The sequence below is a fragment of the Neofelis nebulosa genome, chromosome 1 (assembly GCF_028018385.1).
Source record: "Neofelis nebulosa isolate mNeoNeb1 chromosome 1, mNeoNeb1.pri, whole genome shotgun sequence".
NCBI lineage: Eukaryota > Metazoa > Chordata > Mammalia > Carnivora > Felidae > Neofelis > Neofelis nebulosa.
The window spans coordinates 152381479-152397385 of NC_080782.1; the positions used below are offsets into that span (position 1 = coordinate 152381479).

The following is a 15907-nucleotide window of genomic DNA, read 5'->3' on the forward strand; positions in this document are numbered from 1 at the left end:
TACACTCACACACAGTCTCACACGCTCACTCTCACACACACACATATACATTCCACATGCTCACAGTCACACACATACACTCACACATACCCACACTCTCACAGACTCACACACATACACTCTCACATGCTTACACATTCATGCTCATACACTCACACACGCTCACAGTCACACAATACACTCTCACATGCTCACACACACCCATACTCTCACATGCTTACATACTCTCACACGCTTACACTCTCACACACACACACATGCTCACAGGCACACACATACACTCTCACATGCTCACAGCCACACTCACATGCTTACACACTCACTCTCACACACTCACACATGTTCACAGTCACACAATACACTATCACATGCTCTCACAGTCACACATGCTCACAGTCACACATATATGCTCACACGCTCACACATACCCACACCCTGACATGCTTACACACTCTCACATGCTCACACACTCTCCCATTCTCACATGCTCACACACTCTCACATGCTCACAGAATCTCACACATGTGCACACACATACTCTCACACATTAGTCTTAACTAAACCCACAGACCAGGGTGGCCCAACATGATAGAACACTCTAACCATCCTTCCTATTCTCAAGGCAGACATGGGGAAAGCTCCACACTCTGCCCCCCAAAAGGTGCCTCAGAAGCAGAATTCATCAGCGGAAGGCCAACTTCCAACCCCTTCCCCCACAGTAAGGTGGTCCCTGCAGAACCTGCAGGCTGAGCTATCTCAGCCTCAGCATTATTGACCTTGGGTCTGGACAGTTCTTGGTTCTGGGAGGGTGGCAGCAGGTGCACTGTAGGCTACTTAGCAGCGTCCCTGAACAACCCACTAGATGCCAATACCACATCCCCCAATTTTGATCATCGACAATGGCTCCTGACATTACCTAATGTCCCCTGGGAACATTGCTCCTGGTTGAGAACCAATGCCATGTGTCCACACCCCCTGCAGGACGGGCCCTCTTCTCTCCCCACCCCAGAATAGGAGGCACCACTCTTTCCCATCCCAAGCCTGCAGTGAGGGGACGCAGGTGGAGTTCTGTCCCTTGGGAAACATGAAGGTGGACAGACAGGCCAGAACACATGAGCCGGTATGTACAATCGGAGTGACCCCAAGAGTGGGCTGTCTGGGAACAAGGCCACCAGAGACTGGCTCCCTGATGGGGAATGAGGAGCCTGCAGCCTGTGGGTACTCCAGGAGGAGGGAGCCTGCCCACGTGGCTGGGACACCACGTGTCTGCTCAAAACAAGTAGTCAGGGTTCCCGCCAATCAATGTTCCTGGTGTCTTGTGCCCTGCTCCATGGAGCTGCACGCCCTCATGTGTTCTGTGTTGTCACGTGCCCCCTACCATGGCACTGTGGTGCCCTCATGTGTTCCCGGTGTTGCGTGCCCCACGCCGAGGCGCTGCGGTGCCCTCACGTGTTCTGTGCTGTCACGTGCTCTGCCCCGAGGCGCTGCGGTGCCCTCACGTGTTCTGTGCTGTCACGTGCCCTACGCCGAGGCGCTGTGGTGCCCTCACATCTTCCTGGCGTCGCATGCCCCAGCAGGGTTGCAAGTCGGTCGCGGTCCTGCCCTTGAACCCCTGGGACCCTCCCACCTCATGGCTTCCCAGCCATCTGTCCCTCGTGCTGTGCTTGGAGCCTCACTGCCTGCAGCCCCCAGCCTCATCCTGCTCCTACTCCTCCTGCCCCCCACCCGAGTTGCAGCCATAGCCCACGGACACCCCAAGATCAAGGGTGTCTCCTTGAACCGAGACGTGGGTAGGACCCTTCCCAGCCCAAGTTGAAGGGGTCCTAGGGGCGATTTCGGGGCTTCTTTTTCCGTGGGGTGGAGGCCCCCCCTCTGCCCCTCTCTGCCCCTCCCAGCCCCTCCCTGCTCCTCTCCTCCTTTCACGCCCTTCCCCGCACCTCCCCACCCCTCCTCAGCACCTTCCCTTACCTGCCTTCCCTTTCCTACCCTCACTCCCATCCCCTCCCTTGCCCTGGCCTCCCTTCCTTGGCCCTCCCCCCAACTTCCCCTCCCATTCCCTCTCATGCCTCATCCCTCCCTGTCTTTCCCTTCCCCTGCCCTCTTCCTGACCTCCCCAAACCTTCCCTTCCCTTCTCACCCAGAGGCAGGACCTCTCTGCCACTCTGTGTTTCTCCCCAACCCAACCCACCTGCCACCGCTGATAACTTGCAGACTCTGTCCCTTTCTCCTCAGCCTGTGGCCATCGTTACATACAGGGGAAGATTGTGGGGGGCGTGGATGTCCCAGAGAGGAAGTGGCCATGGCAGGTCAGTGTGCACTATGCAGGCTTCCACGTCTGCGGAGGGTCCATCATCGATGAGTACTGGATCCTGTCGGCAGCCCACTGCTTCCAGAAGTGAGTGGGCAGCACCAGATGCCATTCCCTAGGAGGTCCAGGGCCTCTGGGGTTGACCACGTGGGCTACCTACAGCTGGGACTTCCCAGAAGTGGGGGAGAGAGTGGGGCCCAGCACACAGTTCCAGCCAGGGCAGCCTCTCCTCTCACAGGGCTTAAGGCTCCTTGGGGGCCATTGGCTCTTTGGGACAGGTGTGGAGCCTCGTCATAGGATGAGAGGTGAGAGGAAACATCACAGGAGAGGTGAGGAAAGACGTACCTTCATGGGCGACTCACTGCACACCTAAGTTCACCCTCCTGGGCTGATGGTGAGCAACATGTCATGATGAGTCCCTGAATCCTCCATGGGCCCAGCTTAGGACTTCTTTGGGGGCAGTTTTCCTAGACAACCAGGATCCCAGTGTGCTGCAGGAGTTTGCTTTTCCATATCCTGGCTGAGAGCCGGGAAACCCAGGCCACCATGCTCCAGGCCTCCCTGGGCCTGTGAACTCCTAGGAGACTTCCCTTCCCAGGTACATGGTGCACAAGCCACTGTGCCTCTGTCCTCTGTCCCCACAGAGAGAAGAACACTGAAGCATTTGATATGTACGTGGGCCTTGTGGACCTCAGGGTTGCAGGCAATCACACCCAGTGGTTCGAGGTGAACAAGGTGATCATTCACCCTACGTATGAAGTGTACCACCCTATTGGAGGAGACATTGCCCTGGTGCAGCTGAAATCTCGCATTGTGTTTTCTGACTCTGTGCTCCCAGTCTGCGTCGCACCCCCAGATGTGAACCTTCAGAATGTCATTTGCTGGGCTACAGGATGGGGAGTCATCTCCCAACAAGGTAAGAGAACTAAGGGGTCAATCTCTTAATTGGAGCTTGTGAAGGATGGCAGCTCTGTGTCACTACAGAGAAGAATGAATTCTGTCAGTTATGGGAGTGCAGGTGTCTGGAGACTGGAAATCCCACCCATCAATCACTATTTCTTTATCAGTGTGCGGTTTTGTTATCCCTGGCTGTCTTTGTTGTGTACAGAGAAGGAGTTACATCAATTCTGAGTACAGAATGTATATTTAGTATATTGAAAATACAAATACAGGTTTCAAAACAGAGTTTTCCTTAAGATTCTAAATTCAACTTATAAACAATCTTTATAAACTTATTTTAAAAATGGGGGCACCCGGGTGGCTTAGTCAGTTAAGCATCCAACTTTGGCCCAGGTCATCTCACAGTTTGTGATTTCAAGCCCCGCATCAAGAGCTCTCTGCTGTCAGCAGAAAGCCTGGAGCTTTCTTCAGATCCTCTGTACCTCTCTCTCTGCCCCTCACTCACTCATACCATCTTTGTTTCAAAAATAAAAATGAACATAAAAAAATTAAAAATCTATTAGTTATTTTAGTTTTCTCCATAATGGCCTCATATTTTCTTTCTAGGTTTATACCTGAGTGCTTTAGAATTTTTATGGTTACTGAATATTTTATTTTCTTTTTTTAACATTTATTTATAATTTTTGAAAGAGAGAGAGAGAGAGACAAAGCATGAGTGGGCAAGGGGTAGAGAGAGGGGGAGACACAGAATCCGAAGCAGGCTCCAGGCTCCGAGCTGTCAGCACAGACCCCAACATGGGGCTTGAACTCACAAACTGCAAGATCATGACCTGAGCTGAACTTGAACACTTAACTGACTGAGCCACCCAGGCGCCCCTGAAAACTTTTTTTTTTATTGTATTTGCTGATTAGTGACAGCTATTGATTTTTGCACATTGATTTTTCCAGCCACCTTATAGAACTCACTTTTAATACCTTGTCAATTTAGTATTTGGAAAAGAAACATCCTATTTTTTTTCCAAATAAGGACTGTTTCTTCATTTCTTTTCCCATATTTTCATCCTTTTTTTTTAATTTTTTGGTCTTATTGCAATGATGCTAGGTCTCCTCTTATTTTCTATTTTAATGAAAATCCTTCTAATAACTTGCTATAAATTTGTGGTCTGGTCTGGAGACTTTAGATTAATCTTATACCAGTTTAAGAAAGATTAATGTCTGCTTTACTTAATTAAAAAAATTTACTGAATTTAGGCTGCTAGAAATTCAAATTAGAAAGTTATAACTTTATCACGTTCAATGTAATTTCCATGGTAACAAAGAAAATATCTGTAGAATATACACAAAAGGAAATGAAGAAGGAATTTAAACGTTTCACTACAGAAAAAAAGTGTTTAAGCACAAAAGAAGACTGTAATTCAAGAAATGATGGACAAAAAGATACAGGGCATAGAGAAAACAAATAGAACCATGACAGAAGTCTTTCCTTATCAGTAATTACTTTAAATGTAAATGGATTAAATTCTCCAATCAAAAGACAGAGATTAGAAGAATGGATAAAAATATATGATCCAATTCTGTGCTGTTTGTGAAACTCACCTGAGATCCAAGGGCACAAACAAGTTGAAAATGAAAGGACAGAAAAAGATATTCATGCAAGCAGTGACCAAAAGAGAGCAGGGTGGCTATACTATTACCAAATTAAATAGACTCTTAAAAAAAAGTTACAAGAGACAAAGAAGGACATTATAGATGAATAAAAGGTTTACACATCAGGAAGATATAAAAATTATAAGCATTACACACCTAAAGACAAACCATCAAAATATATGAAGCAAAAACTGACAGAACTGAAAGGAGCACTAGACAGCTCTACCATAATAGTTGGAGATTTCAATATGCCTCTCTCAACAATGGACTGAACAACCAGACAGAAGATAAGGAAGGAAAGAGAGGACTCAAACATCACAATGAACCAACTAGATGTAGCAGACACACATAGACACCCACCCCGCAACAGCCACACACAAGTACACTTGTGAAATTTTTCAGGATAGACCATACATTAGGCCACAAAGTCCCAGTATATCTTAAAGGTAAATATCTTACAAAATATCTTCTCTGACCCAGACAGGGCGAAGTAGAAATCAGTAATATAAAGAAAATGGAAAAATTCACAAAACCATGAAAAGTAAACAACACATTCTTAAATAACAAATGGATCAAAGAAAAAAATCACAAGGAAAATTACAAAATACTTAGAGACAAATAAGAAAAGAACTAAAATGCAACATACCAAAACGTATGGGGTGCAGCAAAAGCAGTACTATGGGGGAAAATTGTAGCTATGCCATTTATTCTTTTATAAAAGAAGTACTTAACATTTATAAAGAAGAAAGACCTCCGATAAATAACTTCACTTTACAACTTAAGAAACAAAAGAAGAACAAACTAAACCAAAGCTAGCAGAAAGCAGACAATAACTAGAAAGCAGAGAAAATTAAATGGAGATGAGAAAAAAAATAGTCAATAAGACCAATGTTAGTTATATGAAAAGACCAACAAAATGAACAAACCTTTAGCTAGCCTGACTACAAAAATGAAACTGAGAACACCACTACTGACATCACATAAATAAAAGGATTTTAAGAGAATACTAGACATAACTCCACGCCAACAAGTCTGATAACATACATGAAAGGGAAAAATTCCTAGAAATGCCCAAATTACCAAAACTGACTCCAGAGAAACTTAAAACTCCAAGTGAGTTGTAACAAGTAAGCAAGTTGGTATTCACAAACCTCTCAACAATAAAAGTCTAGGACGAGGTGGCCTCCCTGATGAACACTACCAAAGATTTAAAGAAAAGTTAACGGCAATTCTTCTCAAATGATATTTGAAAAACATAAGAGAGAAGAGAACACTCACCTCATTCTATGGAGCCAACATTACACTGATCCCAAAGCAAGACACAAAAGTATGAGACACTATTCTTTGTGAATGTAGATGTAAAAATCCTCAACAAGACACCAACAAACTTAATTCAACAGCACATTAAATCCCAAGTACAAAATCTAACAGCACACCTAAAGGAAATAGAAGCAGAACGGCAAAGACACCCCAAACCCAGCAGAAGAAGAGAAATAATAAAGATCAGAGCAGAAATAAACAATACAGAATGTAAAAACACAGTAGAGCAGATCAATGAAACCAAGAGTTGGTTTTTTTAAAACATAAACAAAATTGATAAACCTCTAGTCAGGTTTCTCAAAAAAAAAAGGGAGATGACCCAAATAGATAAAATCACGAATGAAAATAGCATCATTACAACCAATCCCTCAGAAATACAAGCAATTATCAGGGAATACTATGAAAAATTATATGCCAACCAACTGGACAACCTGGAAGAAATAGACAAATTCCTAAACACCCACACTCTTCCAAAACTCAATCAGGAGGAAATAGAAAATTTGAACAGACCCATAACTAGTGAAGAAATTGAATCAGTTATCAAAAATCTACCAATAAATAAGAGTCCAGGACCAGATGGCTTCTGCGGGGAATTCCACCAGACATTTAAAGCAGAGATAATACCTATCCTTCTCAAGCTGTACCAAAAGATAGAAAAGAAAGGAAAACTTCCAGACTCATTCTATGAAGCCAGCATTACTTTGATTCCCAAACCAGAGATTCAGCAAAAAAAGAGAACTACAGGCCAATATCCCTGATGAATATGGATGCAAAAATTCTCAATAAGATACTAGCAAATCGAATTCAACAGCATATAAAAAGAATTATTCACCATGATCAAGTGGGATTCTTTCCTGGGCTGCAGAGCTGGTTCAACATTTGCAAATCAATCAGTGTGATACATCACATTAATAAAAGAAAAGAAAAGAAACATATGATCCTGTCAATCGATGCAGAAAAAGCAGTTGACAAAATACAGCATCCTTTCTTAATAAAAACCCTCGAGAAAGTCAGGAGAAAAGGAACATACTTAAACATCATAAAAGCCATTTATGAAAAACCTACAGCTAATATCATCCTCAATGGGGAAAAACTGAGAGCTTTCCCCCTGAGATCAGGAACACGACTGGGATGTCTACTCTCACCGCTGTTGTTTAACGTAGTGTTGGAAGTCCTAGCATCAGCAATCAGACAACAAAATGAAATCAAAGGCATCAAAATTGGCAAAGATGAAGTCAAGCTTTCACTTTTTGCAGATGACCTGATATTATACAGGAAAACCCAATAGACTCCACCAAAAGTCTGCTAGAACTGATACATGAATTCAGCAAAGTCGTAGAATACAAAATTAGTATACAGAAATCAGTCACATTCCTATACAATAATGAAGCAACAGAAAGAGAAATAAAGAAACTGATGCCATTCAAAATTGCACCAAGAATCATAAAATACCTAGGAATAAACCTAATCAAAGATGTAAAAGATCTGTATGCTGAAAACTATAGAAAGCTTATGAAGGAAATTGAAGAAGATACAAAGAAATGGAAAAACCTTCCATGATCATGGATTGGAAGAATAAATATTGTTAAAATGTCAATACTACCAAAGCAATCTACATATTCAATGCAATCCCAATCAAAATTGCACCAGCATTCTTCTCAAAGCTGTAACAGGCAATCCTAAAATTTGTATGGAACCCAAATAGCCAAAGTAATACTGAAGAAGAAGACCAAAGCGGGAGGCATCACAATCCCAGACATTAGCCTCTAGTACAAAGCTGTCATCATCAAGACAGCATGATATTGGCACAAAAACAGACACATAGACCAATGGAATAGAATAGAGACCCCAGAATTGGATCCGCAAATATATGGCCAACTAATCTTTGACAAAGCAGGAAAGAGTATCCAATGGAAAAAAGACAGTGTCTTTAAGAAATGGTGCTGGGAGAACTGGACAGCAACATGCAGAAGAATGAAACTAGACCACTTTCTTACGCCATTCACAAAAATAAACTCAAAATGGATGAAGGACCTGAATGTGAGACAGGAAACCATCAAAGCCCTAGAGGAGAAAGCAGGAAAAAAACCTCTCTGACCTAAGCAGCAGCAATTTCTTACTTGACACATCGCCAAAAGCAAGGGAATTAAAAGCAAAAATGAACTATTGGGACCACATCCAGATAAATAGCTTCTGCACTCCAAAGGAAACAATCAACAAAACTAAAAGGCAACCGACGGAATGGGAAAAGATTTGCAAATGACATATCAGACAAAGGGTTAGTATCCAAAAATCTATAAAGAACTCACCAAACTCCACACCTGCAAAACAAATAATCCAGTGAAGAAATGGGCAGAAGACATGAATAGATACTTCTCTAAAGAAGACATCTAGATGGCCAACAGGCACAATGTCACTTCTCAACAGGGAAATACAAATCAAAACCACACTGAGATACCACTTCTCGCCAGAGTGGCTAAAATGAACAAATCAGGAGACTACAGATGCTGGAGGGGATGTGGAGAAACTGTTGCACTGTTGGTGGGAATGCAAACTGGTGCAGCCACTCTGGAAAACAGTATGGAGGTTCCTCAAAAAATTAAAAATAGACCTACCCTATGACCCAGCAATAGCACTGCTAGGAATTTATCCAAGGGATACAGGAGTGCTGATGCATAGGGGCACTTGTACCCCAATGTTTATAGCAGCACTCTCAACAATAGCCAAATTATGGAAAGAGCCTAAATGTCCATCAACTGAAGAATGGATACAGAAGATGTGGTTTACATATACAATGGAATACTACTTGGCAATGAGAAAGAATAAAATCTGGCCTTTTGCAGCAACATGGATGGAACTGGAGGGTATTATGCTAAGTGAAATAAGTCATACAGAGAAAGACCGATACCATATGTTTTCACGCTTATGTGGATCCTGAGAAACTTAACAGAAAACCATGGGTGAGGGAAAGGAGGAAAAAAAGTTACATATAGGGAAGGAGGCAAACCATAAGAGACTCTTAAATACTGAGAATAAACTGAGGGTTGATGGGAGGGTGGGGGGAGAGGGGAAAGTGGGTGATGGGCATTGAGGAGAGCACCTGTTGGGATGAGCACTGGGTGTTTTATGGAAACCAATTTGACAATAAATTATATAATTAATACATACATACAAACATACATACATACATACCATTATGCCATCAAAATAAAAAAACAGCGCATTAAAAGGATTATACACTTTGGGGCATCTGGGTGGCTTGGTCAGTTAAGTGTCTGACTCTTGGTTTCAACTCAGGTCATGATCTCATGGTTCGTGAGCTTGTGCCTGGCATCGGGTTCTGGGCTGACAGCACGGAGGCTGCTTGGGATTTCTCTTGCCCTCTCTCTCTCCTACTTGCCCACTTGAGCTCTCTCTCTCCCTCAAAAAGTAAATAAATAAACATTAAAAAAGGATTATACACTTCAACAAAGTGTTATTTGTCCCAGGAATACAAAGGAGGCTCAGCATGCAAAAATTAACCAATAGAACACACCACATTAAAGGAATGAAGGAGGAACCCATATGTTCAGCTCAAGTGATGCAGAAAAGCCTCTGACTGGATCCAATGTCCTTTCATGAAGAAAAAAGCCAGTCAAAAAGTAGGAAGAGGGGAGTACTTCCTTGGCACGACTAAGGACATTTATGAACAACCCGCAGCCAGTATCTTACCCAGCAGAGAAAGGTGGACAACTGATGCCTAAAATCATGAGCAGGATAAGAAGGCCACTCTCACCGCTGACATTTTGTATTGTACCAGAAGCTTCAGACAGTTAAGTTAGGCAAGAAAAAGAAAAAAAAGTCACCCAAATTCCAAGTAATCCTAAAAACCAACACATAAAACCAACCACTACAAACAAGAAACAATTTCAGCAAAGTTGCAGGATAAAGATCAACACACACAAAAGTTAACTGAGTTTCTATATGCCTTCATTGAACAATCACAAAATGACATTAAGAAAATAATACTACATCATCTGAAAGAAAAGCTACCTTTAGTAAATTCAGCCAAGGAGGTGAAGACCTGTAAACCAAGTGCTACAAAACATTGCCAAGGGGGATTTTGAAAGACCTAAATAAATGAAAAGGCAGCTTGTGTTCACGGGTCAGAAGACAAATTTGTCACAATGTCAGCACCACCCAAAGTGGCCTGCATGTCCAGTGCCTTTTCTGAAGAAATGTAAAAGTTGATTCTTAAGTTCATATGGAATTGGAAGGGTCCCTATGTAGCCAAAACACACTCTTGGAGGAGAAGATCAAAGCTGGACAGACTCACAGTTCCCACTTTCAAAATATTGTAAAGTTATAGATATCAAGACAATGTGATTCTAGCACAAGGACAGATTCATAGACCACCCCCTGTGTACACGTGTGCCTTTTTACATGTGTGTTTGCATGTGTGTGTACAGGTGTGTGCACGTGCATGTATGCATGTGGGGTGAGGGGTGCACATGCATGTCTGTGAGTTCATGTGTGAGTGTGTGCATGTGTGTATATCTGTTACATTTTTGTTGAATGCCAGATATTGTAGAACATTTAGAACTGAAACCTGTGAACCCCAGAATAGACCCTTCTCTGCTGAGTCATTAGTGGGGTGGTGAGGGCGGGGAAGTCTGGTGAGAATTTGAGCTGGGTTGCAGGTTCTGCTGTTGCTCTGGCTGCCTTCAGTGCACCAGAGGCTCAGGTCCCTCCATGGTGGCTGCTGGATGTGGGGCTTGGGGTGTCTCTCTGTTCCTGTTCCTCCTTTTACCTCAGCACCTCTGCACACCTGTGGCACGTTGTCGCCTACCCTCTGGGGGGCAACTGGTGCTGGGGAGGAGGATCTCTGAGTTGCCCTGGTCCAGCCTTGGTCCCTGGCAGTGCTGTGGGCCCATTGGAAATGGGCCTCTGTGCACAGTTGCTGGCACACCTGGGGCAGCTGCACTCGACTCTGTGTCCTGGGACAAGAGTATCTTTTGGTCCTCCCGACCAATGGAAGGCTCATGGTCCACAGGTGAGAAAGGAAGCAAGCTGTACTCTTGCAGTCCTCCAGTGGCAGCTGGCCATCCCCTGGCCTCCTGTGTGGAGGGGCTCTCCCTCTGGACCCCTGCCCTGTCTCCTGTATTGTCCCATGGCTCTCGGTGGAGACTTAGAGGAAAGACCTACTAGTGAGTGCAAACCTCTCGTGTGGCTTCCGAGCATTCTGAGCTGGTGTGCTGGCCACACCTACACAAGCCATTGAAATTATTGCTACTTTCCATGCACATCTTCCTTCCACCTCTTCCCTTGTGCTCTGCCAGGCTCATCAGTTTGGTCCTCCGTCCACCAGCTGCATGGGGCTGTGGCGGCCGTGAGAGTGTGATGGATAGCTTACACCACACGTCCTCTGTCTCCACCACTGTCTGGGTGGTCAGCAAGACTCTCCACTCTGGGATGGCTGGAACTTGGTATCTCAGGCCCCTGTGAGCTCTGGGGGCTGTGGAGTCCACCCCACCATCCTCTGCCCATCCTCCCCATGGGATTGTCTGTACCCTCCACATGCACGGCTCAGGACCCAGCAGCAGGCTGAGGGAGACTAGACTCTGTGCCCTCTGGGCCTCCTTCTCTCTGCAACACCCTCCCTGTGGTGTCCACCTTGGGGTTCCAGCTGCCCGGGTACCTGGGGACATTCCCCACCCAAGGGGCATGGGTCCCTTGAGGTCTTGCCTCATCTGCTATGTGTTCCCTGGACAGCCACAATGTAGGAAAGCAGTTGTGTCCTGTGCAGACACATTGCTGCTTGCTTATGGCAGGAGAGAAGTGCACTCCTTGTTGCCCTGCATGGTCACAGTGGAGAGGTTTACAGCCAGCGTATTTCCCAATGCACTTTACTGGGCTGCCTCTTCCAGCACTGCAAACCCTGGTTTGTGGGTTCTCTGTTGCTCTGCGTGCCCGTTTGCACCACCTGCCTTGTCCGTGGCTCCTCTCCTGACATTACCCTGCCTGCGCAGCCAGTGTCAACCACAAACACTGCTGACTCCTGCTTTGGGTCACCTTCTCTAGCTCCAAGAGTGGTTCCCCAGGTGCCCCTGGAGGGTTCTCTGCCTTCCCCAAATGGGCACCCCTTTGACACCAGGGTCGCACGGGTCTGCAGCCTGTGCAAACAGCTTTTCTTCAGTCAGAGCGATGCCCAGAGCCATGGGAACCTCTCTGAGAGCACAGGCCAGGAGAGCACAGGTTTCTGGGACCAATGACTGTGCCCGTCAAGGTAGACTGAGGCACGCAGGGGTGACACCGGCAAAACCCAGAGGTTCTTTATTTTGCACACAGTGCCCTCCACTCAGCCACCTGGGGACTGGGCTGACAGAGGCTTGTTTGGTCCCCAGCTGCAGCAGTGGGAGGGAACAGGCTAGAACGTGGCGTGGCCCTTCCCGCTGCTTTAGGAAGACTCACATGACACATATATTTCATACCCACTGAGCAAACCAGGCACCCCAGTGCAGAGAGGGAGCCATGAGGAGGGCGGGAGCAGGAGGAGCCTCAGGGTGAGCCAGCTGGGCCCCAGGACCACAGGTGCCTTGGGGACCCCTCACTGGGCCTGCACTCTTTTCTGACAGGCCACACCTCAGACAAGCTGCAGGAGGCACAGATGCCCCTGATCTCACTGCCCCTGTGCCAGCTGCTCTACGGACACCTGTCATATATTATGATGGACATGCTGTGTGCCGGGGACATCAAGAACATGAAGACTGTGTGCGAGGTGCTTCCCTCTGAGGGTCAGGGGCCAAGCCTGGGGCTCTCAGATGCTCACCTGCTTTGAGCCAGGGGGCACTTTGGGAGTGGGAGGTGGTCCCAGATGGCCTGTCCCCTGTAGGGCTCAGGAGCACATCACCATGTGGCCTTCAGCTGGGCGGGAGTTTTGGGTGGCTTATGCGACTCCAGTTAGCACTCAGCACCCTGTGGACCCCAGCACTGCCAGAACAGCCCAGGTTCCACGTCTTCCTGGGGCCTTGCCCACTATCTGTCACCCCATGGCACCATCCCCCCCCCACCCCCGCTGGCAGGACAGTGCCTGGAGCACAGCCTGCCTGCAGCAGAGCTTGGCACCGGCAAAGTGAGGCTGAGTGTGTGGGATGCAGGAGGCTGCAGACCCTGAACTCCCCATTCACAGGAACCCCCTCTCTTTTCCAGGGTGACTCTGGTGGCCCACTCGTCTGTGAATTCAACCACACCTGGTTGCAGGTTGGAGTGGTGAGCTGGGGCCGTGGCTGCACATACCCTATGTATCCTGCAGTTTATGCGCGGGTCTCCTATTTCTCAAAGTGGATCCATTATCACATAGAGCACACACCCCTGCCTCTTCAGCCACTCCCCACCCTCTCCTCCATGCTATGCGCCACCCTCAGTGTCCCTGTGACCATGCTGGCTGTCCTATTAATGTTGTGAGGGCCACCGGCCAGGCCCAGATGTGGGGCCACATCTCACCACAAAAGGGCCCAGTGCTCTGGGCTGAGATGTGGTAAGATATTAAATGTTTACCAAGTGAGCATCCCGGAGGTGCTATGTTGTCTGTCCACTCAGAGCACAGGCCTCCTCATGAAGACAGAGTGTGTATATCGCCTGGCACTCAGTGGCCTTATCAGGGTGACAGGCAGCAAGGGGAGAAGCACAGGCCAGCCGGCCATCAGTGTCGGGACATTGAATCCAGGTGCAGCCAAAGCCAGCAGAGTTTTAAATGCTCAGACCTGTCAGTGTCAAAGAGTTTTTAAGTACCCAAATTTCCAATATGAAAATTGAAAGATGTGAGCTGAGAGTAGGCATTCGGAAGAACTAAAAAGATGAACACAGACATCAGGGGGGCAAATGCCAAGAAAACACCAAAACTAACATTCTAAACATCTGGTTTTGGGAAAAAAATCAAAAAGTAAGAAGTCACTAACTTCATCAAGATATAAGCTGGGGCCCCTGGGTGGCTCAGTCAGTTAAGTGCCAGACTTTGGCTCAGGTCATGATCTCGCTGGGTTTGAGCCCCACGTTGGGCTCTGCTGACAGCTCAGAGCCTGGAGCCTGCTTCAGATTCTGTGTCTCCCTTGCTCTCTGCCCCTCCCCTGCTCACACTCTGTCTCTCTCTCTTTCACTCTCTCTCTCAAAAATAAATAAACATTTTAAAAAAAGATATAAGCTGAGAGCAAAAAATACACAAAACAAGAAATGACAAGGGGGAAATATTAAAGAAAAAAATCTCTGAAATCATAAAAGGTATTGTATAATTCTATGTAAATAATTTTAAAATGAAACATTTCACCTTTTAGAAAGAAATTTACCAAAGGTAACCACAGTAGAGATGGAAGGTTCAAATAGGCCAAAGTCTGGAGAAGAAGTGGAGACATTTCAGAAGGAATGTAAAAGCCCTTGGTTGAGGGTTCCTTGGGAACCTGTCAAACCTTCTGCTGAGGGCTATCTCTGTGCTGCTACGCAGCCCACACGCAGACTGGGGAGAGGCTTCCAGACTCACCCTGGTGGTGCACGTGCATGAACACACCTGACCACACGTAAGCAGGGGACTGCCACAGTCCAGCTTACAGTTCAGAAGTCCTGGTGAAGGACTAGTCGCCAGAATCCAACTTTAAGATAGCACGTTGTAATCAAGTAGGATTTACTCCAGGAATGCAAGGATCCATAGGTGTAATTCACATATTAATTACTTCCTTAATGAGACTAATATTAATGAAGAGGCTTTTAACAAATTCAAAACCCATTTTCCAAAAATAAAAGGAAAGAAAGTAAAGATAGCTATTGCTAGTAAGGTACACGCTGCCTTGGCCTAAAAGCCGTCCTTTCCTTGGTGGGGAAACAGTGCATTCCTGCTAAGGCTGGGTCACAGGAACATCGCTCCTGTGTCTCCTGACCCTTCACATCACTGGAACAGCAGCCGCCACAGCTGTGGAAGAGAACCATCCGGGCAAGCAGGAAAGAGACATTGAAACTATGTCAGAAAACTTAGAGCACATCCAGAGCACACAAGAGGACAATGTGCAACTCCCAGAGATGGTAAGAATACTCGGTAAAGTCACCAGACAAAACATGACAAAAGCAGAATGGGTTCCGGCCAGGAGATATAGCAGAAGGGAAGAAGACACCTGTTACAGTAGCGGTGAAAGAGAGAAGATACCTACAGCCTTAACAAGAAATGTGAACGTCCATATGAGGAAATGTTTAAAATGCTTCTGGTGGGGGTGGGGAGGGAGAAAGAACAAGGAAAAGTAGATTTGAACAAATGTTAACACAGTCTTTCTCAGGCAAAGCAACCCTAGTGTGTGCATGCACGTGTGCATGAGTGTGTGTGCATGTGTGTGTGCATGCAAGCATGTGTGTGTGTGCACATGTGTGTGTATTTCTGGAGCTAAATAGTTGATTTTGAGGTTTATATCAAAACAGAAGAAAGAACACTGAGGAATAAAGCTACATATGAAGGCCAGTGACATGGGGGGAATTACCCCAGCAGACACTGAAATGTTGCATCATTATAACAGACCATGGATACGGGATAGTGTGTGTCTGTGCATAAGACACTCAAAACGGGGCCCAAGTACATGTGGGAAATCAGTGTATGACTAATGTGTTAATTTAAGTCGCTGGAGGTATTAAGTTTTCAAAACTGCAATTTGGCATGGCCAAATAGTTTGTCCCAGAAACAGCGTACATCCACCCAAGTACACTTTATCCCAGGAATTT

General features: G+C 46.0%; 1 protein-coding gene across 1 annotated transcript; it reads left to right on the forward strand.

Annotated features, from left to right (window-relative positions):
* Positions 1–1536: 1536 nt before the first annotated feature.
* Positions 1537–13719, forward strand: PRSS38 (serine protease 38). The gene is made up of 5 exons (XM_058692870.1): positions 1537–1790; positions 2233–2395; positions 2953–3224; positions 12790–12932; positions 13364–13719. Exons 1-5 carry the CDS (start codon positions 1631–1633, stop codon positions 13616–13618), a joined length of 993 nt encoding a protein of 330 aa, XP_058548853.1. The 5' UTR covers positions 1537–1630; the 3' UTR covers positions 13619–13719.
* Positions 13720–15907: the final 2188 nt, after the last annotated feature.

Excerpts from the sequence above, each read along its gene's own strand:
- PRSS38 (XM_058692870.1), top strand. The coding sequence starts at position 1,631 with ATGGCTTCCCAGCCATCTGTCCCTCGTGCTGTGCTTGGAGCCTCACTG. Across the intron at positions 3,225-12,789 it reads GGGAGTCATCTCCCAACAAG|GCCACACCTCAGACAAGCTG; the intron begins GTAAGAGAACTA and ends CTTTTCTGACAG. Across the intron at positions 12,933-13,363 it reads ACATGAAGACTGTGTGCGAG|GGTGACTCTGGTGGCCCACT; the intron begins GTGCTTCCCTCT and ends TCTCTTTTCCAG.